General features: G+C 38.2%; 1 protein-coding gene and 1 pseudogene across 1 annotated transcript; both read left to right on the forward strand.

Moving 5' to 3' along the window:
• Nucleotides 1–7,274: 7,274 nt before the first annotated feature.
• On the forward strand, nucleotides 7,275–11,459 carry LOC137018296 (uncharacterized). Its single transcript, XM_067382901.1, has 5 exons — nucleotides 7,275–7,859; nucleotides 8,371–8,952; nucleotides 9,033–9,173; nucleotides 9,421–9,679; nucleotides 10,801–11,459. The coding sequence occupies exons 1-5, from the start codon at nucleotides 7,275–7,277 to the stop codon at nucleotides 11,457–11,459; spliced, it is 2,226 nt and encodes a 741-aa protein (XP_067239002.1).
• Nucleotides 11,460–18,794: 7,335 nt separating this feature from the next.
• On the forward strand, nucleotides 18,795–20,719 carry LOC137018795 (uncharacterized; annotated as a pseudogene).
• The last annotated feature ends 4,936 nt before the right edge of the window (nucleotides 20,720–25,655 follow it).

The raw sequence follows: 25,655 nt of genomic DNA on the forward strand, positions 1-25,655 counted from the left end.
ACCATGGACAGTGAGTCTTTATCACGCTGTCAATCGAAACTTGCACTTTGTAGATGGTGCCTCAGATTAACGATGACGTCACAGCACTCCATAGAGGTAAGTGTGTTTGTTTGCTGTCGAGTTCTACAGAAAATTGTGTTGTACTTTGTGCTCATAACAGTCAGTAACGATAATAAAATTAAATTAGCCTTTTTTAATGCTGATTCACAAAGTTATTGAAAGCGGAAGTCCGAATGTGCGAATATAAAACCAACTTTACCGAAGTAGTAACATTACTTGCTTTTTCAGATGGAGAGGTATTTTAGAGCTCATTTAGAGCCCACTTTATACAGCAGTGTTGTCTTGATTTAACCCAGTCATTACAGGATCTGGCTATGTACTGTACATACAGCCTTGGATTAGATCATATTTAAAGGGAAAAAGGTAGTCTTTAATAATAATACATATGAAGTACTGTGCAAAAGTCTTAGGACACCATTAGATGTTGTTTTAGCAATGGTATAGTGACCATATAATTTTTTTCAGACTTCTTATTAGAATATGACCAGGAAATACTTTAAATTTGTAAGCATTATAAAAAAACAGGGGAAAAAAAGACTTCTACAGGCTAAGTGGCAAGTATTTAGTGACCTCTCCTTACACTTGAGTAATAGTGAGAACCTGGCTCTCTCAAACCTAAATGGAATCGAAAATGACTGGAAGGTCAACAAAACTTTCAAAATCTGATCACAAGTTTCTCCTTTGAAAAAACGGGAGGTCTAGGAGGTCACATTAAATACTGATTTTTGCTTATAGAATCCATTTTGTTCACATGGATGGTCATTAAAACATTGCTAAAACAACAAAGCTAAGTAGGCACAGTAGGCCTACTGTATGGCTAAATGCAAAACCTAATACATGAAAGTAATTATGGCTGAAATGATATATAATTTTTTGAAATAAATATTTTAAGGCTGCATAATTTGTTATGTGGGAATTCAAAGCAGTTTGTATTGTTAGATTATAATACATCTGATTTCTTATTTTCCAGGGAGTGGATCAACTTTTCCATTAACACAATTCTGATGCTGACCCAGAGGAGGGAGTGGTAGCCCCAGAGATCCACTGTCCCCATCAGACAAGAATCTTATTTTGTTCAGACCAGGGGCGTCACTAGGCCCTTTTTAGGGGGGCTTCAGCCCCCCTAAACTTCTGCCCAGCCCCCCTAAAAAAATATTTGATTAATAAATATTTGATCGCTTCAGTCCCCTTTAAAAAAACTCATTTGAAACGGCGGCAAGCTGCGTCAAGTTTCGGCTCCTCCTCTTATCTGAGTCTGCTTGGATTTAGCGCATTTTTCAATCTGCAGGGGCGCCGAGCAGAGCGAACATCAGAGAGCACAAGGTGTGCGTCGCGTGTGCGTGCATTTATTGATAGATTGCTATTATGCTATGATATTACATCTGCATCGGTGCAGTTCTTTGTCATAAATGCATTGCAGTTTACATAATGTAATGTTACTGGAGCATTGGGAGCACTCATCCAATACAAATACGTTTCGCTGCGTTCACCTTCAGCCCTTGTGTGATAGTTGTTTTTTATTCCTACAAAAATGAAGTGATTAACACCCATGAAAACATACTTTAGACAGTGGTGGACAGTAACTAAGTATTTTTACTTCGTTACAGTACTTAAGTACATTTTTCAAGTATCTGTACTTTACTTCAGTATTTTTTATTTTTAGCAACTTTTACTTTTACTTCACTACATTCCAAAGCATAAGATCGTACTTTTTACTCCACTACATTTCATAAAACATGTCGTTACTCATTATTTTAAATGGAAGAAATTATGACATGCTCAGAGACGTTTCGTGCACGAACTGATTCTTTTCAATCATCCTGTTAAATCGGTTCACAAATCACATCAACAATTCATTCGCGAATTGGACTGATCGTATTGCAGCTGTTATCGAGTCAACAAGTTACTGATTCAATGATCCGTTCAAAGCGACTCTCCAGTAAATGAATTTAAAAATCTGAAAATTAGCCAAGAACTGGGGGATCCTCTGAGTGCGTACATGTCTGATGGTGAAAAGTAAGTCAGCCTACTAATGTTGAATTTTAGGATTAATTATTGTAACTGAAAATCATATTTAGGTCACAACTTTCAGTTGTTTTTGAACTAAATCTGCTGTAAAGGGCGATCTGTTTAAGCCCACTGACAAGTCCACATCAATGTCTACAGATCGCGATTTCGATTCAAACAGATCAAATCACATTTTAAAACTAACTTGGTGCTTCAAATAACGGTTTTGTCAATTACATCGTTATGGCACTAGGAGGCGACAAGTGACTGTTAAAATGTATTTGACAATGAATGATTCATTCAAAAGATTTGTTTGTTTAATCCACTAATGATAAAAGTGAAGTAGTTATGAGTGAGTCATTGAATCATTCATTCAAACCCATTTTTTAAATAATTAAATTAATTTGTCTGCAGCAATTAATATTTTGTCCTCTAGTAAATAATTATAGGCTATTTTGTTAAATTGTCTATTCAGAATCGTGGGAGAAGCATGATTTCTATTTGAAACAAACAAACAACAACAACAACAACCAAAAAGAAACCTTTATTCTCATTTTATCCAGAATCGTGCAACTCTAACACAAATAAAAATAACACATGCACATTCATCTTCCCCCTTGCTGCAATTTTTTAAAATGTTATGTATTTAGCCATATGTATCTTTGACAATTCATAATCATTCATAATTATTTTGAGCAATAGGATTATATAAAATATATAATATAATATTAAATTAAATTATATAAGTGGCCTATATAAAATTACAAAATAAACATTCATCAATTACTTTTTTACTTAAGTACATTAAAAATCAAGTACTTTTGTACTTTCACTCAAGTTAAATTGAAAACGAGTACTAAATACTTTCACTTGAGTAATATTTTATTATACGTATCTGTACTTTTACTCAAGTACTTGATTTGTGTACTTCGTCCACCACTGACTTTAGATTCAGAAAACGATCATGATTTATTTTAATTTACTTTTTACAATTACAGACATATTATAATGCATTTTGACATTACATTATGCAGCCATGCACAGAAATGACACACATCATTGTCTGAAAGCACTAGATGGCCCAGAGAGAGAATGTGGAGTTATTTTGTTTTGTATTATTAAATATAGTTTTGTATTAAGTAATAATGAATCAGGAGGAGTGTAAAGGGATTTTTGATTTTCTTGATTTATACTATTTATACTAGATTTGTACTTGATTTATAGAAGTGGCAAATTGATAATTCATGTTGTTATTTTTAATAAATAGAAATAAATATAGAACAGATTAATCATATTGCCAATAGACAATTACATTAATACATGGTTTGTCTATATTCTTAATGATTATTAGCTGGTTAGTTAAAATACTTAAAATGAAATCAATTTTCATGGGGTGACTTTATGAATATCCAACCGTATTGTTGATTATAAAGGCTAAAAGGCTAAAAAACTAAAATAATTTATATTTCATTGTAGATGGATATACAACATTTTTTCTTGTCGTGCGGGAGTACGTCTGCAAATGAGCAACAGTCAGTCAAATAATATTTTTTTAATCATACCCTTATTGGGGGCTGAGCCCCCCTAAAATCAAAATCCTAGAATCGCCCCTGGTTCAGACACATCACCTTTGACTGACTGGGATCTTGATCTTCAGACACCTGATATTATGCAAATATTTTAATTTTTTTGGAGCTCTAGATTAAAACAAGACAGTTCACAAACACACAAGAGGTTGTACTTTATTCTTATTAGTCCATACTGATCTTGGATTAGCATACCAACAACACATGAATGTTAAAGTGATAGTTCACCCCAAAAAATTCTCATATATTTTACTCACCCTCATGTCGTCCATGATGCATTTTACTTTCTTTCTACAGATAAACATGAATTAGGATTTTTAGGAAAATAATACATGTCTTCGAGTCCTAAAGACATAGTAATCCATGCGACCCCAGTGGATGAATCAATGTCTTCTGAAATGAAACAATAGATGAGAAAAATACTAATAATTTAAACTGTTTTAATTATTAACAATCGTTTCCCACCAACCATCATACTTGTATGGGTTACAGTCCACTTATGGGCTCATGGAGATGGACTATTTTCTTAAAAGATATTTGTGCTTATGTGGAGAATGAAAGTCATACAGTCAAACCAAAATGTATTCAGACAACATGAACATTTCATTCCATTCATTAAGTTTATTCACTATAGTTTAAAAAATGGTAATAAAATGAATTTTATTAATTTTACACATGTATTCTATAATAGGTGCTTGTGCATTTTTATAGTAATGTACTGTATATCATGAGAATACTGTGCATTACATGAATATGCAGTTAGTGTTTTGTGGATTCTGGTCGTTCCTTTCACAACATAATTGCATCCAACACTTTCACTTTTATACTTGTGTGTATGCTGTAGTGACAATAAAGAATTTAAATTTATTTGAATTGATTCATATTTTCATTTATTCAACTGTTTTATATATATATATATATATATATATATATATATATATATATATATATATATATATATATATATCACAATTGAAACTGTTGATGATTGTTAAAAAAAAAAAAAATTACTTTTATATGTTAGATGATAATGTTAACTAAATAAAATTATTAGAATGATAAAAAATGGCAACAAGATCATTCTTTGTGTGGAGTACTGAAATGCCCTTTGAGGTCTATACCGTCTTACAGCAAGCCACGACTGTTATTTTCATATTGTTTGAATCCTTCAGAATTAAGTGATGATGGTGTATGTGCATATGCTAACAATGGGTAGAGTGATGGCCATGGTTGCCAACCTTGATTACCTGGTTGGAGTGAGACTTTCTTGACGGCTGAATATATGCATGTATATAATACTAGTATTCTCTTTAAACTGTAACAGCACAACCTAATCAGACCCAACAATAGAGAAGAATCATCAGAAATAATCAAATATTCTCCGAAAACATTGGACATTATGCAATATTTTCAGTATTATAACCTTTAATGTACAAATAAACCTCAAGACATTAATTTTCTCTCGCGTTTGATCTCTCACGCTCCTAAAAGTTTATGTCGACAAAGTAGAAGCAGCAGATAAATACAGATAAAATTCAAAAAAAGCTTTAAATGAAATAAGAAGCCGCTTACAGACGCTCACCTCCACACATGTAATTGTAAACACAACGCTGACGTCTTCACTTCCAGGTCAAGAAGAAGCTGTCAATCAAAAACTCAGTAAGCCAATGAGAACACACCACTGCTGGCCCCGCCCCCGCGAGAGATTTGTGTCAGAAAGACGAACGAAAACTCTGGGATTGTAAACGAAAACTTCAGAAGCATAAATGAAAACTCTGGAAATGCTTTTGTAAGTAAAGATCAGTGAAAGAAAGAAAAGAAACTTACCAAAACATGCAGTGTATTAAAAACAAAGTCAAACATTTTGCCTGCGATTTGTTTTTTTAAGTTTCAAAGACATTTTATTGTTTCAATTTATATTTTTATTAGTTTTTTTGAAAAGTTACGTTCATTATTTTTGTAACAAACGTAATTCCATACAGGACACGCCCACAAAAGTAGGATATCATGAATATTCGCGTAAGCGCCACCCTGTGGAACAGAATATTTCAGGAACCGAATATATTGTAACACCGGCCCTGTCTGTGACTAGCTACTACATAGTGTTGATAACTTGAAATAAACCTCTACAAATGTATCTGTGGCCTAATAAAAAGTATATAAGCTATAGCCTGGTGTGAATATTCTGTGTCATCCTTAATTTCTTGATTATTGATATTTTCAGTGTTTATCACCACAGTAGGCCTAACACTTTAGTAGGCTACCCTTATCAACACTAAACTACAAATATTTCCTGTTTTCTACTGGATATCATGACAAATTTTCATTAAAGTCAAACAAGTAAATGCACACTTGATGTTATTTGTCACATATTTTAGTTGCAAAGCAACAACATTTTTTGAACATTTTTCGAACAATTTTTTTTTTTCCCCAGCAAATTTCTTAAAATAAATATTTGTACAAACAAAAATATTCAACAACTGAGACATAAACTGAACAAATTTCACAGACATTTGATGGACAGAGTATTTGAAAGTCTGATGTGGCACCAGCTGCTTTAGAGCATCTCAACCTCAGCACCAGATTTGCAGCTCTTGCTGTGAGATGTTACTCCAATCTTCCATCAAGGCATTTCACATTCTCAAACATGTCGGGTGGGACTTATGGTTACATGTGGTTTGGCATTGAAAGGACAATCAGCTGTCTTTCTGTCTCCCTTTAGCACTGTCTCAAGAATCTTACATTACTGACATTGCAGTTTATTGCTCTGTTCACATCTGCAGTCCTCTTGTCTCCTGCAGCAGGACTAAGGCACGTTCACACAGGTGATCAGAGACCCTGGTCATCTTTATTCTGGTGTTTTTCAGAGTCAGTAAAAAGGTCTCTTTAGCGTTCTAAGTTATTGTAACTGATGACCTATACTGTAGGTGCATGTGCAATAATTGAAAAAACAACAAAAAACATGACAAACATTGTTAAAACCCTTTCTAAAGATCTGCAAAGCTTGGAAGGCACAAAATAATCTTTCAAATATTATCCTGAAAATTGACTTTTTTTTTCTTTCTTCTTTTTCTTTTTTAAAAACAAATCATATAACAGGGTCCCCGCGGATCCTTAAAAAGTCTTAAAAAGTCTTAAATACAAATTTCGTTTTTTAAGGCCTAAAAAAGTCTTAAATTGTATGAAATGTCTTGAATTTTCGCAAGGGAGGTATTAAATTCCGCATGGGACCGAGCGAGTGAAATGTCTCCGTCCGGTTTCGTGTATTTTTTAGACGCAATTTTCTAACTGACCAGCGTACCTTGGGGGCAGTATTTGTTCTGTGCGGGTGTCATCTGCATTTCGTAGATCAACAACTAGAAGGCTACTGGAGAAAGTGTAGTGATTGCTGAGTGAGAGCTTACTGACTGTGAGTGAGAGATATGCAGGTAGCCTAGCCTACGCGAGTGAGCGGGAGGAGGAGTTTGGAAAGCTAGTTAAGCGCTTAGCGACATTATGGGCAAATGTCTGTTTAACGACAGGTGGTTGGAGGATGATAAATATAAGGGTTGGTTGAAGAAAACTGCCAACTTGAAAGAGGCGCGATGTGATCTCTGCAAAAAAAATATACAGTTGGGGACAATGGGTCAAACAGCCCTAGATTCTCACGCGAAATGCGAGAAACACAAGCGCTACATTGCGGATCAGTCGGGTAGTTTACCTATTCAAATGTTTACAACGCCATCACCCAGTGCTCAGCCAAGTAGGCCTACATCTGCTACTAGTCGGCCTATTGCGTCTACCTCTGCCTTCAGTACGTTCTCTAACACGGCCACGTTAAAGGCAGAAGTGCTCTGGGTTTTACGCACAGTTAGCCGCCACCAATCTTACACGTCAAACGATGACATTCACACAGTCTTCCAGGCGATGTTCCCGGACTCCGAGTGTGTGAGCGCGTTTAGTTGTGGCAGAGACAAGACGGCTTATCTTGCGCGATTTGGCATTGCTCCTTATGTGAAAAAGGAGCTTGTGGCACGGATAAACCAGGGAAACTTTGTCATCATGTTTGACGAAAGCATGAACAGAGCAACAAATAGTAAACAGTTGGACCTGCATGTCAGACACTGGGTTACTGATCAGACTGGCACTCATCACGTTCAATCGCGCTATCTTGGGTCCCAATTCATGGGCCATTCTACAGCAGAGGATTTGTTGGAACATTTTAAGGTAAGCAATCCCCCTTCTAGTCTTTTACTAACCAAAATGCGTAGACATAGTGTTTTTATATAATTTTCATGCTCCTTAGAATAGAAAAAAATCTCGCTGTAATCAAGCATTTTCCTTGCAATGAATATTTGTGATGGTGGGTAAGTGTGACATCTAGTGGATGAAGGGAAAATAACACTTGCCCTGGAAGTAAGCCAGGAGTACCCTATGCTGCAAATAAGTAAAATAGTTTGTTTATAACAATTATACTTCTATTTTAAGAATCTCAAGTCATTTTGACACAAAAGCATATCACATAGGCTAATATGTCTTGCCCTTATCTTTATCTTAAAGCAATGTCCTGTACTAACATGTTGTAATATATTGTTATAAACCGTATCTGAGTGAACACTTAAATGAAAACATTAATAAAATAACATGGCGGTTATTGTTAATAAAGTTGGCTTTATTTATATTATTATATATAATATATAATATATTATATTTATATTTATATTTTTCGTGATTTCAGGAGTGTACCAAAGATCTCAACTTGAGGAACATGATCTCTTTGTCGATGGATGGACCCTCTGTTAATTGGAAATTTGTGAACCTCCTACAGCAGGAGCATGGCGTACAATTTGGGGGGGTTCAACTCATAATTGTTGGAAGTTGTGGTCTACATACCCTCCATAATGCTTTCAAGAGTGGATTTGAGGTGTGGCAGATACAGAAGGTGCTTAAATCTCTGCACTATCTTTTTCACAATGCCCCAGCCAGGAGAGAGGATTTCACTTCATCAACATCGTCAACAACATTCCCCTTACCCTTCTGTGGTCATCGGTGGCTTGAGAACTTGCCAACTGTGCAAAGAGCAATAGAGATTTGGCCCGCCATTGAGAAGTTTGTGGACCAGGTGAAGTCAAAAGTGGTGAAGAACCCAGGGACATCATCATATGACACCCTCTCTGAGGCTCGACTGGATCCCCTTCTGCAGGCCAAGCTCCATTTTTTCATGGCCATATCAAGAGCTTTCCAACCTTTTCTGGAGAAATACCAGACAGATGCTCCAATGATGCCTTTTTTGTGCAAAGATCTGGAGGATTTGATCAGGGTAATTATTCATCATAAAGTTCACAACACACTTAAATGGCCAGGACATAGAACAGGTTTAATCTTATTAATTATTTTTAGAGTCTTCTCAAACGATTTATGAAGCCTGATGCACTGCCTAGTACTCCATATAAGCTGGTAAGGATTGAAGTCACTGACCACAAGCTTTGGCTTAGTCCAAAGGATGTAGACATAGGCATGGGTGCAGCAGCTGTCATCAAGGTGAGACATCCAGTATATTCAGTACATTAACCATTCAGAAAAATTTACTAATGACTCATCTTCAGATGTATGACAGGGAAATGTGAGGTCAAGTCAAAGATGTCAGGCTAATTGAGGATGTTTTAGAGCCATTTTTATTTTGAAATATCTTTCAAATAGTTTAATCTGGACAGCTGAGTTAATGCTAACTTACTGCTGAGCATCTAGAGAAAGTTTGGAGATTTTACAAACCATTTTTCTTTGTCAGGAACTCACAAAAGCAGGGGCCAAGAGCGGTGTAAGCGAGCTTGGTGTCCTGCAGTTTAAGAAAGACTGCCAGAATGCCCTTTCAAGTATGTGCAAGAAGGCTCTTGATAAGTGCCCCCTGAAGTACGCCATAGTCCGCAACATGACATGCTTGGATCCAGGCCAAATGTGCACCAACCCTGATGAGTGCCTTCAGAAAATGAAGTGCCTCATTCAGAAGTTTGTGCAAGAGAAACAACTGTCAGGCAGGATATCTGCTGGTAAATGATAGGAATAAGAATAGAATGGAATGGAATTGAATAGATTATTATCTTAATATGACACCTCCTCTCATTTGTATCAACATCATGAATGGTATGAACATTAACACATGAACTAATACATGGTTTGAAAGGGTGTATTAGATCAGTATATTTATGTTGTGATTTCAGTGATCAGAGATTCTTGATATCCTGTACACTGACTTAAAATTATGGTTCATTTCTGATACAATGGGACAGTTAAGTTGCATGTTATTTACAAGAAAGTAACTTTGCCTTTTCATATTGGGTAACACTTTATAATGACGTTCAGTTGTAAGTTATTAATAAGTGGTTAGTTAATGATGAACTAATAATTTACAGAACATTCATAAATGATCAGCTAGTGATATACTACATATTATGTATATTTTGTAAGTCATTTAGAAGTGATTAGTAAATGATTAACTAATTATTTACGAAACATGACATTGTTCATTAATAATTAATATTATTAATGTGTGATATTAATAAGTTTAATAAGTGATAATAAGTGACATTAATAAGTGATAAGTTGATTAATAAGTGATATGTTGATTATTGTATGTATGTTTTGTAGATTCAGTTAGAAGTAATTTACAATTGATTAGTAAATTATTAACTAACTAATCATTTACAAAACATGAATATGCATTTCATAAATGTTTAATAAATTGTTATTTTTTGTGTGTATGTAGCAATTAGAGGGTGCAGAAAGTGTTGGCTTGTATACACGTACAGATCATTTGTAACAGGTAAGTAACAGTGTTCAACATGAATGAATAAATCCATTTACAACACTTTCTGCATCCCCTAATCTAAAGTATAAATTATTCTTCCTAAACGCATATTCATGTTTTGTAAATGATTAGTTAATAATTTACTAATCAATTGTAAATGAATTGTAACAGAATTTACAAAACATACATAAAATGTTAGAATAACACTTGCTAATCATTTATGAATGTTTTGTAAATGATTAGTTCATCATTAAATAACCACTTATAAATGACTTACAAATGAACGTTATTATAAAGTGTTACCTGTTTATCATATACTTTTCTTAAAATGTACTGAAAATATTTTTTTGTGCATTGTTACAGGTGATGTGATTGCACAGCAGTTTGAAAAGGTCCTTTTTAATGAGGCCAAAGCTGTTGAATTCTTGTCCTTCAGGCCCTCTGAGAAGTCAAGAGTGGATGTATTTTTGCAGCAATATCTTCAGTCCTACCCTGAACTCTGGACATTTTGTCAGTCACTTCTTCTTCTGTCCCATGGACAGGCAGAAGTTGAGCGTGGGTTTTCCACCAATAAAGAGGTGGAAACATGTAATATGGCGGAGGACACAGTGATCACCCAGAGGCTGATTTGTGACCATGTTAAAGTTTGTGGGGGTAGCGGAAGTGCCTCTGACCAAGGAGCTCATCAGTTACTGTGCTTCGGCACGCAGTCGCTACAGGGAGCACTTAGAGGAGGAAAGACGCAAAAAGAAAAAGAGGAACAGTCCAAGAAGAGGAAAAACATTGAAGATGATCTGGAAGGGCTGAAGAAAAAGAAGAGGTCCATTGAGGAGGTTTGTAAGTCACTTGAAAGTGACGCTGACCGAATGGCAGAACAGGCAGAAAATTCTGCAGGCTCCAAAATGGCTACGCTGATTACAAAGTCTAACACAATGAGAAGACGGGCCAAAGAGAAGCAGGAGGAGTTGAAGGAAGTAAATGGACAAATTGAGGACAAACTCTCTGAGCTCAAAAAAATTTAACACCTCAATCTTATTTGTTATTTTTTAAATGGCACTTTATTTTTTTATCTTTATAATTTTTTTTATACTGATTTTGTTACCATTTGCAGTGGATATTTTGTGTTATTTATGTACTTTGAGGTGTACATTTTGAGGTGCAGGATCCCCCTCTACATTAGGGCTAGTTTTATACAGTTTTAATTTCTCATATAATGCCAGCTGCGGTTCTTGTCCAACTGGTACTATTTGCCGTTTATTTTTTCATATATTTTTTTAAATGTTTCAAGGTGTTTGCTCCAGTAACTCAGTCTTCTCCTTGCTGCTACAGTGGCTGCAACTGCAGGCCCAAAACACAAGACTTGGCTTATCTAAGCTGTTTGCATATCTAACAGTTGACATTTATGCACCCTGTTGTTCACCAAATGTGTGCAAAAGTTAGTAAAAAAAACTATTACAGAAAACAGTTTGAAGTTGTCGTATTTATCTTTTTTTGCCGTGGTATAGTCTTAATTTTTCCATTTAGATGTCTTGAAAAGGTCTTAAAAGTCTTTAAATTTGCACTTGAAAAATGTGCAGATACCCTGTATAAATACTAATTACATTAAATGTTATAAAAAGTACAGAAGTAAATACTCTATGAATGTAACTCAAATTGAAAAGACATTTAAAACAATATGTGAAAAGAAGTATTCAAAACAATATGTGAAAAGAAGTATTCAAAACAATATATGAAAAGAAGAAATGCTAAAGGTTCTGAGGTAAATATTAAAACAGGGCCTTGGCACTCGGGAACAGCCTTCATTATGTCTGGATCACACACTGCCAGAGCTATCCAAGACTTCAGCTCTCACATCCAATCTGAAACAGACAGTGACTTTACAAGATGATGAGTATAATGTGGAAACATCACAAAAGCAAAACAAAACGACAATACGACATTGGTGATAACAAGTATACCCAGCAAACATTCGGACGTCTATTGGCCGTTGAAAAGACGTCCGTCCGACACGTCCCGTCATGGTTGAAAAATAGTTCCAAAATGAAAGTTGAACCGACGTCTTTGATGTCTTCTGGACGTGTCAGTGCGTCGTCTTCTGGACGTGTAAATGTGTTGCTGCATATTTTAATTGTATATATAAGCCTGATTATAAAATAATCACACACCCATTGTGTAACATCGTAAAAGGCAATTAATTATGTCTTGAGGTTTAACTTGACAAAAGGTTCAAAATCGGTCCAGTCAGACCTGAACATGCATAAAAAAAAAAATCACGTGTACATCACAAACAAGAACACATTATTTGTGGACATAAGCAAAAAAGAAGCATATTCTGATTTAGCACTTTTTATTTTTTTGGAACGGTTTAGCATCTGTTAACCAAATTAAAACAACAAGTACAAAATACTTAATTAAATATAAATATAAATATATATATATATATATATATATATATATATATATATATATATATATATATATATATTATAGGATAGTTCACCCAAAAATGAAAATTCTGTTATTTACTCACCCTCATGTTTCAAACCTCTATACCTTTCTATGTTCTGCTGAACACAAATATATTTGGAAAAATGTTTGTAACCAAGCAGATCTCACAACCCATTAACTACCATTATAGAAAAAAAATATTATGATAGTTAAGGCGGCGAGATCTGCTTGGTTACATTCTTCCAAATATCTTTGTGTTCAGCCGAAATTAGAAAGTTATACAGGTTTGAAACATGAGTTTTTTTTTTTTGGTCATTTTTGGGTGAACTATACTGGAGCGTGCTTCAGATGTTCCGCCATTGCTGCATCGATTTCGGTGTCGGTAGTATTTGGGCTCCACCTCTTCACAGCATCTAAAGGGAGAGAATATATATATTTTTATTTCTGTTCATAACGTTGTTGACAGTCTCGAACAGAATATCCACCAACCCTGGACAGTTGCTGGACCTAAATGTGAAAACAATTGAAATAAGATCAACTTGACATCAACTTGACAGATCAACTTGACATCAACATCTTAGATGGATTCTTCAGAGAGTTTTAGGTCACTCTCTGAATCCATTTTCTTTAGAGATGTTGTAGACCTGCCAGGGTCCACAATGCCAACTATTTGCTTAAGTTGTTCTTTCAAATCGAACAACATTGAAAAGAACTTCCTTTGAAATTCTGAAAGAAAAATTAGAGTAATATGTACACACAACTGGACACCTGAATAATTAAAAATTCTTCATTATGACACTTGCAGTCACAATTTGAGTTTATGCAGAGCATAACATTTTACAGTTTATTTGGACACTCTTTCCCAGTCTTTTTTGCCTGCTGATTTCCGGTAAAAATAAGGTTGTGAAAACAGAAGTGCAAGACTGAATTAACAGTGAGCAAAAACACTTATTGTCATTCAATACTTGGTTTAAAACCATAAACTAGTACTTTAACAAAAATTGCATTTGCATTTTATTTTACTGGCCAGTGTTTTAAAACCACCACATATAATATTTCTTACTTGTGGTTGACATGGGGTAGACGCTCCTTGAGGGTCTGGTACCACCTATTGAAAAAAAAAAAAAAAAATGAAAAAAGAAAATAAATAAAACATTATGTTAATTCAATTGTGGATAGTACAACCCCATGGCTGGAACAAACATAGCGTCAGGTCTGTGCTCACTCCTCGATGCAGCTGTCAAGAGGCGAAACAACATTACGAATTGCTGTTATTAATTTTTCCGGACCATCGTGTAGAAGATGTGATTCAAAGCTGAATTTATCATCATTACTACAGTCTTGTAGGGACCCGTTCGACAGACGTTACCAAATGGCTTTATCAGCCAGAGGCATGATTGAACAAAGCTTCATTTGGTCCAAAAGATCCATTTCCTGACAGGAAAAACCTAGCCTTAACAGAAGTAATGACGTGACTTCTTTTAACAAAGGACCCTGTCTAAAGGACTTCTTTGCTCATCAGCAATAAACTAATCAGAACCCATCACATGGATCTGATCACATTAAATCTATTGATTCTCTCACAAAAACCTCTTGTATTATTGGACGGAACAGGAAAACACCCATCAACGGATTTAAAGACGAATCTGTCCTATCAATACCTCCCTTGTGTGAGCAATCCATCCTAACCCGGTCACTCTTGACTCCGGTCAAAGTTTAAACTATGCTTAAGGACTCAATCTTGAATCTCAAAAGGGACAATTGTCGATTACTTAAAGTATTCACTATATCCAGGATAACATTTGCTATGATGTGATTACTAATATGTTGGAGTCAATGCATTATATGTTTGGATTCCCGTATGCATTTTCTTTCTCTTGTAATCATTGTTTTAATTAGGTCAGTCTAGTAATATGTGTGTAAGAAGTGTGTCGTGTTTGAGCTCTAAATACAGAGTTTATAATTCTCTGTAATTCTGTGTGAATGAAACATTGAAATTCAGTATCAGGAAAATATTAAGAAACTTTATAAAGTTGTTAATAAAACAGGAGAATGTTCTGCAGATATCACTCGATGTGATCAATAGACAATAGACGAGGCGTGTCTAATCTCCGTAGCAACGTCTCATTGGAGGATCGCATCTGAAGGATGGAGCCAGAATTGCTCCTTTAAAACTATGCTGTCCGAACAAGCTAAAGTCAGTTGAGAAATATGAAATAAGCTCAGAGTCAGAAGCTGGAAGTCAGAAGTCGGTCAGAAATACTTTGACCACGGCTGAAAAGTTGCTTGGGTCATGCTGAAAAGAAGAAGTTGAGAAGATCCTTTATCGGGGCTGATTTTCCATCTAACAGACGCTGATTTCAACTACGAGCCACGCCGCTGATCATTCAACAGCCGTCACATCCAGACTCCAAAACCCTATACCTGACCAAAGTCTCCCAAGAAGAGAGCCGCTCAAGCCAGACGCTCAAATCAGAACAGCAACATCCTTCAAAGCTTCCGCGCCACCCACAGGGCTTTCCCGAGAAGACGTCACCTGAAAGACAGCCAATCCAGAACGAGACTCCGCTGTACACGAGTCACGGAACAACCCGATTACCTCAGCTGTCAGAGCAAACGCAGGTACAAGCAAACTTCTCTCTCTCTTGCTGGAAACTGGTGAAACTCCTTATAACCGGAAGAAAATAACAAAAGCAGAGCTTTGGCTTGATTCTTTAGGTTTAAAGTTAAGTTAGCACTGAACTTGGGACTTTTCATAACTCATCAACTCCGCGAATGTGTGTGCATGTATGTATGTGTGTGTGTGTGTGTGTGTTTAGCCTTAGTTTCCTGTAATCATTAGAAGTAGTCAATAAATCTTGTTTTGATGTTCACATATACGAGTTTCTTGTGCTGTGTGTCAAATTACTGCCTTAAACTTTAAAGATCACGTTCCTCTTGCTTATAATAATATAATAATTATAATAACAATAACCATAATAAAATATTGTTACTGTTGACCACAGAATAATATTTTATCCAGAATTGGTGAAATACTCTAACCTCAATTTCGCTGGACGAATAATTGATGAAGTGTTAAATATTAATTCTGAATCATTTACAGTGAATCATTTACAGTTGATTCAATTCTTATTCCCTTTAACAATTAAATTGAGCTGATAAATGACCTAAAGGTACATTACAGTAAATGGTGGAGAATGCGGGCAGTTTAATCTAATTTGTACACAAAACAAGTAACTTGTGTGATTGTATCTTTCTATTGACCCGGAAAATAGATTAGAAACAGAAACGAGGTTTTTGATTGTCATTACAATGATTGCACATAAGGCGTGGTGGATGAATGAAATCTGAACTCGAGTTGTTTGTCTGTACGTTTAGTTGTTGTTGTTAAAACTGCAGTAAATTAATCTAAGATTGTCTGCCAAGACAAAAGGAAAGTCGCCTGAAAGCGCACCAGGACAGAGTAAGCGTGTTCCCTGCTTTTGTTCTTTAGGCCTTGTAGCAAGTGGATAATATTGCGTGTTCCAATGTTATTTCAACTAAGCTAAAATCCCTGCATGGTTACATTAGAGAGTAGCTACCTAATGTGCCGCCTATATCCGCTCATTCGTGAGATGAGATATTAATACTCTAAACACTATGCGTGTCTGAGTTTGATTTGAATGGGATTATTTTTAAAATTCTTGATCAAGTATTGTTGCAGTAAATCCTGCATGTTGTTGCGTGTCCAGAAACTGACACAAATGATTCAGATCGCCGAGATCTCAGTAACGTTAATTATTAATTGCAGAAAAATCTGTGGATTAATGTGCCTCACTCTAACTTGTGGGGGTTGTTCAGCTCTGAAACGCGAGAAGCTGAATGGTTCATTATGAATGAACTGCGCTGTCAGTTCAATAATTATTGTGCTTGTATTATTTGTTGTCTGTGTGCAAAGAGTATAGAACAAGTGTATTCTTTGTTGTGCGCTGTCTATGGTTGTGCGTCACGGTCACCACGACAGTGACAGCTGTAAACCGGAAGCCCTAAGAAACCTTTTCCAGGACAACCTTTAAGTGCGCATGCGCAGACTGCCAGCGCCATATTCAACTGTGTGTAAACAAAGCTTAGCACAAGCTGAGCTAGCTAAAACTAGCGCGGTTGCATTACAGTCTATGTAAAGCTAGTAGCATTGCTAAAGAGCTAAGGGCTAGCATAGCATTTTGTGGTCTGAATGCAATGTTGCAATGTTGGAATGACTTCTTTCTTACTGAACTTTAATTCACTCTTGTGCGTTCACCTCTCTCTCTCTCTCTAACTTGCACATCTTATTATTTTTTTTCTTCTCATCTCCTCCCATTTGAGAGAACGTGACAAATGTTAAATTAATAAACCTGTTTTGTTAATCTCATTTGTTGAAGAGTTGTCTCTCTCCTAAATTTACTCTAACTACAGTTAAACACGGTTTTGTCTTATAATTAGCAATCATCCTGATTACATTTGAGGACATTTCCTGTTATTTGTAACTGCTCTTACTGATTTTAATGACATCTGGGAATATGAATTTTTGATTGGAAACTTTAATTCGATTTCAATTTTAATTGAAAATCAAGTTCATAATCAATTTCAATTTAGCTTTCATATGGTATGGATATTTGTGGATTAATTTAATGATAGTTGCTTACAAACATCTGGCAATTTTAATCATTAACTAATCATTATTGCTTTGAAATTTTAATTTCATTAGTCATTAATTAGGATTTGGGCTTCCCTAATTCAGATGATACTTGATTAATTAATTTGATTATAATTGCTCTCAATGTTTAATGCTGAACCCATTACAATTTTAATTCACAACTATAATTTCCAAATTTAAATTCAAATTTCATAAGAAAATAGAGTTAGTCTCAGACTTTCACTCCCTTAGTCTTTGATTTAATTCATTTATTTAAAGGAACATTTTGGGGTCTCCCTCAATACTTGGGTCAGTTGACTTCTGCTAGCGCAGTAAGCCAACCCCCGAGGTGTAGCGACTCCCTAGCGCCACCACTCTGTCAACTCTGTAATTTTTCCAAATTTTGGGAGCAAAACTTCACTCTCTTCTTCTTCTCTCTCTCTCTGTCTCTCAGCTGTCCTCTTCTGGTTTGACTACTGCTGCTGGTTTTTGGATTTGTACCTGTGAAAGTCATAAAAGCAGAGTGTTTGAGAAATATTTGACAAATATTTGGGAAACGGAACACTTCTTTCAAAATTGTATGATACTCACTTTACCTTCCCTCCTCATCCTGTTATCCTACTCAGCCTAGGCTCAAGCAGGTTGACAAGGAGACTGGTAGGCGTCCATAAACCCCGATCGCGCATCTAGAAACACTTTGTGGTGCATGGTTGTCAATCCTACTAGCTGAGAAACCAATACTGTCATTGTTATTGTTTTTCTTTCACCCCGAAGGGAATTTTAATAACAATCACAGTCCTGATACTTTGAAATCCTTTTCAAAACCCCTTTCTAGAACCATCCTTCTAAATTAAATTTTACAAAACTCATTCTGCAAACAGTGTTAAAGACAAAAACTTCATTTTATAGGGAAACTGGAAGCACCCCATTATTACTCTGCTCTTTGCTAAATGCTCTCCTGTTGTTTCGTGCTTTTCTTTTCTTCTGCTCTTCTCTAGCTGTGCTACCTGTGTGTGCTTACTGATTCTTTTCGCAGAGACTCCGAGTTAGAAGCACATCCACGAGAGGACCACAGTCGAGAACCAGTCTTACCTGCACATTTACACACTCATTACTCATTCCCATTAGCTCACGCTTGACATTGCACCCTTACACCTTTGATTTGCCCTGCCTGTTTGTTTTGTTTTGTTGTGTTTTGTTTTGTTCTTTTCTTCAAGGTCTGTGTCAGTTTAGATCTCCCTCGCAGTGCCAAAACATGTCTCGCACAACAGACCCTGCTGGACACTGGGAGGACCTGGAGACCTGGCTAAGTGTTGTAACAGACAGCATCCTACCTAAAGCCGCTGAAACACTAAAGCTCAGACACAGGACCAGCTGGATGACAACATAGCAAGCCTCATGAAACAAGACCCAAGCCAGAGCTACAGTCACAAAGAACTAGCCAAGATCACCGGCTCCTTAAGTCACACACTCATCGCCACCCTCAAACTGAGCGACAGGCAAGCCGCCCATCGCCAGCAGGAGCTGACACGTGCGCAACGACGCATCGAACAGCTGGAGCTGGAGGCTCAGGAACGACAAGAAGGGCCTGATGAAGTGGAACAAGGCGCAAAAGAGGAGATCAACAGGCTAAAAGAGACCCTAGCAGCTACTACGCAAGAAATGGAACAAGGCAGAGCAGACTACGCTGACCTCTCCGACAAGCTACAGTACGCAGAACAGCTACTGGAAAAAGCAAAGGCTGACTTCAGAGACAAGAACAGCCGAATTAAAGCTCTCTAAACTCACCTGAATGAGTCAAGAAATGAGGTCAGCCGCCTAACACGTCAGCTTGACTACATCACAGAAGAGTCCGACAGTATTAAAGAGGAACTCAAGCATGCATATGAATTGCGCTGTGAGCCGTCAAGAACACGTCGGACACCAACTTCACCTTTGCCAAGCAGGACCGGCTCCCCTGTTCCTGGACTGGCACATGATCAGAAGGGGGCAGTGCCAAAACAGTCACCAGCTCCCTCCGAAGAATCATATCTCCCCACTAAATTAAAAGAACTTGCTCCAGCCAGACACAGATCATCTCATGGCTTGGACCTCAGAGACCTTGACAAGCTTGCTAGAAACATTGGCAAATTCACTCCGAATGTGCCAGGTAGTCCAAACGTTCAGAGTTATCTGCAAGATATTGACTTCCATCTGGAGATGAGACCCAATGTCACTGACAAAGATAGACTTTATTTGCTCAGATGCACATCCAGCTCTGAAGTGCGCAGCTTCCTGGACCGGCAGCCTGCCCACACAAAGACTGATTACCACCTGCTCCGAGAAGCTCTCATTAAAGAGTTTGCCGACCCTGAGTCAGAACAAGGACTAGTGGCTGCCCTGGAAACAAAACAAGGTCGCCATGAATCTCCTCAAGTCTTCTATAGCCGACTCAGGCTAGCGTACTTCGGGTCTCGCAACGAACAGAATATGGAGGAAGAATTGAACTTCAAAACTCTCTTCCTGAGAAACCTCCATCCTGGGGTGAGCCACCATCTTGGCGTCCTTGCCTGTCCACGCACAATGAGTGCTCAACAGTTAAGAGACTTGGCGCACAAAGCTCACTGCAAACAGAAGATGGCCTTAGAAAAGGGCACCACAACCACCGCAGTTCTTGACCTCAACACTCAGAGTCAGGGGCTGGCCCTAGAGGGCACCCAGCGTCAAGACCTTGCCAAGCCGACACCCAAAGAGTGGAATGCATCCTCGTCCAACCAAGAGCGGGACTCCCACACTGGTACTCGACCTAAACAGAGAGACAACCGCTGGGATGGACCACGTGGACGACAACGCTCACCTGGACGTCACTGGGAAAATTCATGGAACCAATCAAGACCTCATGAGAGTCATTGGGAGAAAACTTGGAATCAGTCAAGCTCATTCGGAAACCCTAGAGGGAAAAGCTCATGGGAATTCAAAGGAAAACGACAAACACACCCTGGAGCAACCAGCCCAAGGAATCGACGAAAAAACTCACAAAGATTCCAAGCTGACCGAGCTCAAAATGAATCCATACCAGAACAAAAGACTTCACCTTGTTTCAACTCTCAAGAGCTGATGAAAATGATGATGAAAGAGTTCTTCCAACGAAAGGAGGACGACCGTAAGTGGGAAGAGAAAAAGAAACCAGATTCATCCTGACTAGCGGCCGGACGAGATGGCAGCGACCACCTGACTCAACAGACCCCAGAGAATAGCACCTCACATCTCCCCCAGAGAACCACAAGCACCATAACTCCAAACGGACAAGAAGTCCCACCTGAACATCCCACAAAACAGTCAGAAACTGATCCAACACCTGATGGGTCAGATCACAGCAGCATCCAACAAACACCTGCTGTGGAAACCACTCCAGTTCCTGAAAGTGCTGTCTTGGTCGTCTGCCACTCCTCCGAAGAAAACGAAATAAATGCTGACATCCTACCTCTCTCATCCCAAACTCCAGTCCCACAACTCCTGGGTGATCTCATTGAGAAAGGTATAGCAAGAAAGTTCTACCTCTCCGTTATCATCGAACAACACATCAAGGTTGAAGCCCTCCTAGACACTGGAGCTGACATCACCTTAATGTCAACAGAACTCCTTGGAGAAGTCCAAAGCAGAACAAAGAGGTCTAATGGAACCTTTAAACTTCAAAGGTGTGAGCTAAACCTCCAAGCATATTCCCACACAGGCCTACAACTAAAACATGTGGCCCCAGTTCACCTAACAGTGGGACCAATGAACCTTGTTCACCCTGTATACGTCTCACCACTCAACACATATCCTCTCCTCATTGGGAAAGACCTGCTTAACCGCTTTGAACCCTTAATAGACTTCAAACATCTGAAGATATGGACTCAAGTCCGTGAGCCTCTGCCCCTCCAGTCAGTGAACTCCAGTGAATTGCAGTGTCAAGCCACAGACACCGCCCCCCATCTACTGACTGACGATGCAAGTTCAAAACCAAGAGCAAGTTCCACTTCAAGCAACAGGAACCAAGACCCATTCCTCTGCTCATTGCAAGCATCTGACTCAGACTCAGGTTCCCTCCGAATCATGACTGCCATAAATGTCCAAGACAAAGATCTCAATGACCAAACCAATGCCCTTGCCAAAGCAGATGCATCACATGGAGAGCCTTGGAAATTCCCATCCCTCCCACCCAACCCTTCAGTTGCAGCCATAACCTGCCACCAGCACGCCGCTGGCACGCAAACCCCCGCCTCCTCCTATGTTGACCTCTCACCTCAGTTCGCTGCTGATGATCTCCTCACCCTCCAAGCATCGGATCCCATGCTGCAAACCATTGCCGCTCACATTTCCGACCCGATAACTCATCCCATTTCCACCTCCGACCTATCCAAGTCCTCTGATCTCCGCCACCTTCACTCAATCAAGCACATGCTGCATCTCAAGGACGGCGTTCTCACATATGTCCCTGAGCCCCTAACTGCGCCAAAGCTTGTAGTTCCTCAGAGCCAAAGGGGGATAATGCTGACACACGCCCACGATGCACAATGCGCTGGACACCATGGCGCCAAGGCCACCTATGAAACGCTCAAACAAGTAGCATATTGGCCTGGCATGCAGCAAGATGTGATGGAATACGTAAAAGGATGCCTGGTGTGTTGCCAGTTCCAACCGGCAAACCCAAACCACAGAGCACCACTACAACGGAAAGGAATGACCTTCCCATGGTCAGACCTCCAAATAGATTGGGTAGGACCCCTGCCACGGTCAACACGGGGTGACAAATACTTCCTCACCGTGGTTTGCGAATTCACAAAGGGGGTAGGGTGTCTCCCAGCTCCCAACGATACAGCAGAAACAACAGCCTGCCTGCTAATGAACCACATCTTCTCAAGATTTGGACTGCCTCTCAGAGTCAACTCTGACCAAGGAACCCATTTCACCGCTGAGGTTATGCAGGATGTAGGGAAACTCCTGGGCATACAGGCCAAGCTTCACACAAGCCATCATCCAATGTCCTCAGGGCAGGTTGAACAGGCCAACAAGACAGTGGCAGCAAATTTTAAAGTGTTGAATTCACACTCACAGTGTCAAAATTAACACTTTTTCGGGGTTTATATAGGTCCACACTAAATAGAGTTAAACTAAAACTTTAAATAGAGTTACTTTTTTTACACTTGTATGGAATTAAAACAGCACTATAAGTGTTCATAATTAACACAATTATTGGTGTTTTCCCCCCTCATTTACACTGCTAGTGTTACAACCACACTGCTAGCATTAAAACTACACTAGATGTATCAACACCAAGAGAGTTCTTTCCACACTAATATTGCGTTCATACAAACCCTGATTTGTCATTAAATGTAATCTGTATTCAGCTGAACTAAAAACACAACGTTTGCATTAAATAACAGCCAATACGTTGTATCAGTTTGAACCTTTATTTTCAAGAATGACACGTCTTAGACATAACAGTTGAAACAAATTCATCATCAAATTCACCCATATGAACTCTGTAGGTCAAAAGACCCATAGAACTTCAAAATGTTAGCAGTTAAACATACTCTTTACTTCCAGTATCTGTACTTTAAATACATGATGCTCCGAAAAATTGTCATCAAAAGTTTGTCAATGCTTCCCATGCAATTCCTTTACTTTGGGAGACTCACTGGTAAGACCAACATCAGTGTTGTAGAGTGTAGCAGGAAGATAAAGAAAAAAGGACCTACATAGCAGGTAGAAACAGTAGACAAAGTTCGATAGCACTCAAGGAGCTGGTTCCTTCAGAAGAGATGAGGTGCTTCTTCAACCACAAAGAATTTGTCAATCCTGTCCTTGATCCTTCTCAGTACCAGTAGGAATGGCTGGTGGCCCTCCCTCCAACTGAGATGGCCTTCAATACTGGTGCAGGACTGTAAACAGCAAAAACAAATTACATTAAACGAGACGGGGAAAAAAAAGATAATATTTGCAAAAATAAATGCATAAAAACTCAGTACTAGTAATGTTTGATGAGAATTGTGCTTTAAAGGGATAGTTCACCCAAAATAATGTCGTTCCACTCCCGTAAGACTTTTGTTCATCTTTTAAATACAAGTGAAAATATAGCTGCAAGCAGCAATTCGGCGCCAAGCCCCAGAAGGGGCAGTAGCGCAATACGGAGCAGGAAGAGCAAAAACAGCAGAAATTGAATGTACATGCTAAACAGCACGTTCAGAAGGACAGGTGGAAATGAAATGAAAATTAATAGAAGTTCAGAGAAAGAACACGGAATGAACTAAAAACACTTGTATCTCATTCAAGAGGAATAAAGATTAGTACAATGCTTATTTGGATAAAAAAGGTATCAAAATGACTCATTACACACAATTGTATAAAGGCACCCCACACGGGATTTGAACCCACAACCTCCGGGTCCAATGTCCATTTCTCAACTCATTGCGCCACTGTGCAGGTGAATGTTGGCACACCTGCCGAAGTTCATTAGTTCATGTGAAAATGAACTCAAAATGAAGAATTTTTATAAAACTGCACTGAATGTTATATTTAATAACTACTTTAGATCATTCTGCAGCTCATCATGCTGTAGCGCAATACAGAGCAGGAAGAGGAAAAACAGCAGAAAATGAACAAACATGAAACAGCTGGTTCAGAATTACGGGCGAAAATGAACTCAGAACTTATGTACATAAGCTTAGATGAAAATGAACACAGCATGAAACAAAAAGCATTTATTTCTAATCCAAGAGGCAGTAAAGGAATCAAAACACACTATTTCATAAAACTGCTCCACCTGAGATTCGAACCCACTATCTTGGGGTGCAGAGCTCATCAGGTAACTGGCTTTACACATTGAGCTACTTGAGGATGCACATTCAACAATCTGTGGAAGAGAACTTTTGGTGTAAGAAAGAATTTACAAAAAAGCATTACTTAGCATGCTAACCATATTAGCATGCTAAGCTAACTTAATGCTAATGAAGCTCATGGTTAACTTGATAGCTGAAGAGCCACATTAAAGAGAATGACAACTGGTTAGCATGCTAAGCAATTAGCATGCTAAGCTAACTAGCATAAGACAACAAACACAAGCAAGGTCACATTCAGAGATGAATATCTTGGGAATGGTAGCGAATATCAAAAATCCATTCAGTCATTTCTGTGCGGCTCGGTCCAAAGATCACCTGAGCTGATTTTGGACAAAATTGGACAAAAATTGTAGGAGGAGTAGTGAAAAAATGGAATACTGTACTTTTCAAAATGGCCACTACTGTACTGGGTGGAGTCTTAATGTAAGATATTGAATGTGATCAGTATGAAGAGAGGAATCAGTTGTATTGACATTCATTTTTCTGGAACAAAGGGTTCAAAAGTTATAACCTTTACAAAAGTGAATATTTGAACTGGTGGTGGCGCTACCCAGATAGCAAACGGATGTGGGCCACTTTAGGCAATGATGCGGCACTGCAGGCCTTCTTATGGCCCGGACAAAATGTATGTGAGCCTTAAGTGGCCCACATGTAACATGGCAAATATGGCCCAAATTTTTCAAATCACATGTGGGCCTTTTTAGGCAAAGGTGCGGCACTTACGGCAATGTGTAATCTGAATGTGAGCCTGAAGTGGCCCGTGTGATAAATAATGAATATGGGCCAAATATCGCAAACCAAATGTGGGCCATCTTTGGCAAAAATATGGCACAATCAATAATGGCTAATCTGGCTTTAAACCAAATATGGCCCACATATGCCGCAGCAAATGTGGCCCAGTTATCTTAAAACACAACTGGGCCAGTTTTGGCAAAGATGTGGAAAGTAAACACTGGCGATTCTGAATGTGAACCTTAAGTGGCCCAGACATGGCATAACAAATATGGCCCAGATACATTACACCAACTTTGGACCACATTTGGCTAATGTACGACACAGTCAGCACTGGCTAGCAGGGTGTAAGCCTAAACTGGCCCACATATAATGCAGCAAATGTGGCCCAGTTATCTTTAAACTTATCTGGGCCAGTTTTGGCAAAGATGACGGAGTGTAATCACTGGCGATTCTGAATGTGAACCTAAAGTGGCCCACAAATGGCATAACAAATATGGCCCAGATACATTACTTCAACT

This window comes from Chanodichthys erythropterus, chromosome 4, assembly GCF_024489055.1.
Source record: "Chanodichthys erythropterus isolate Z2021 chromosome 4, ASM2448905v1, whole genome shotgun sequence".
NCBI lineage: Eukaryota > Metazoa > Chordata > Actinopteri > Cypriniformes > Xenocyprididae > Chanodichthys > Chanodichthys erythropterus.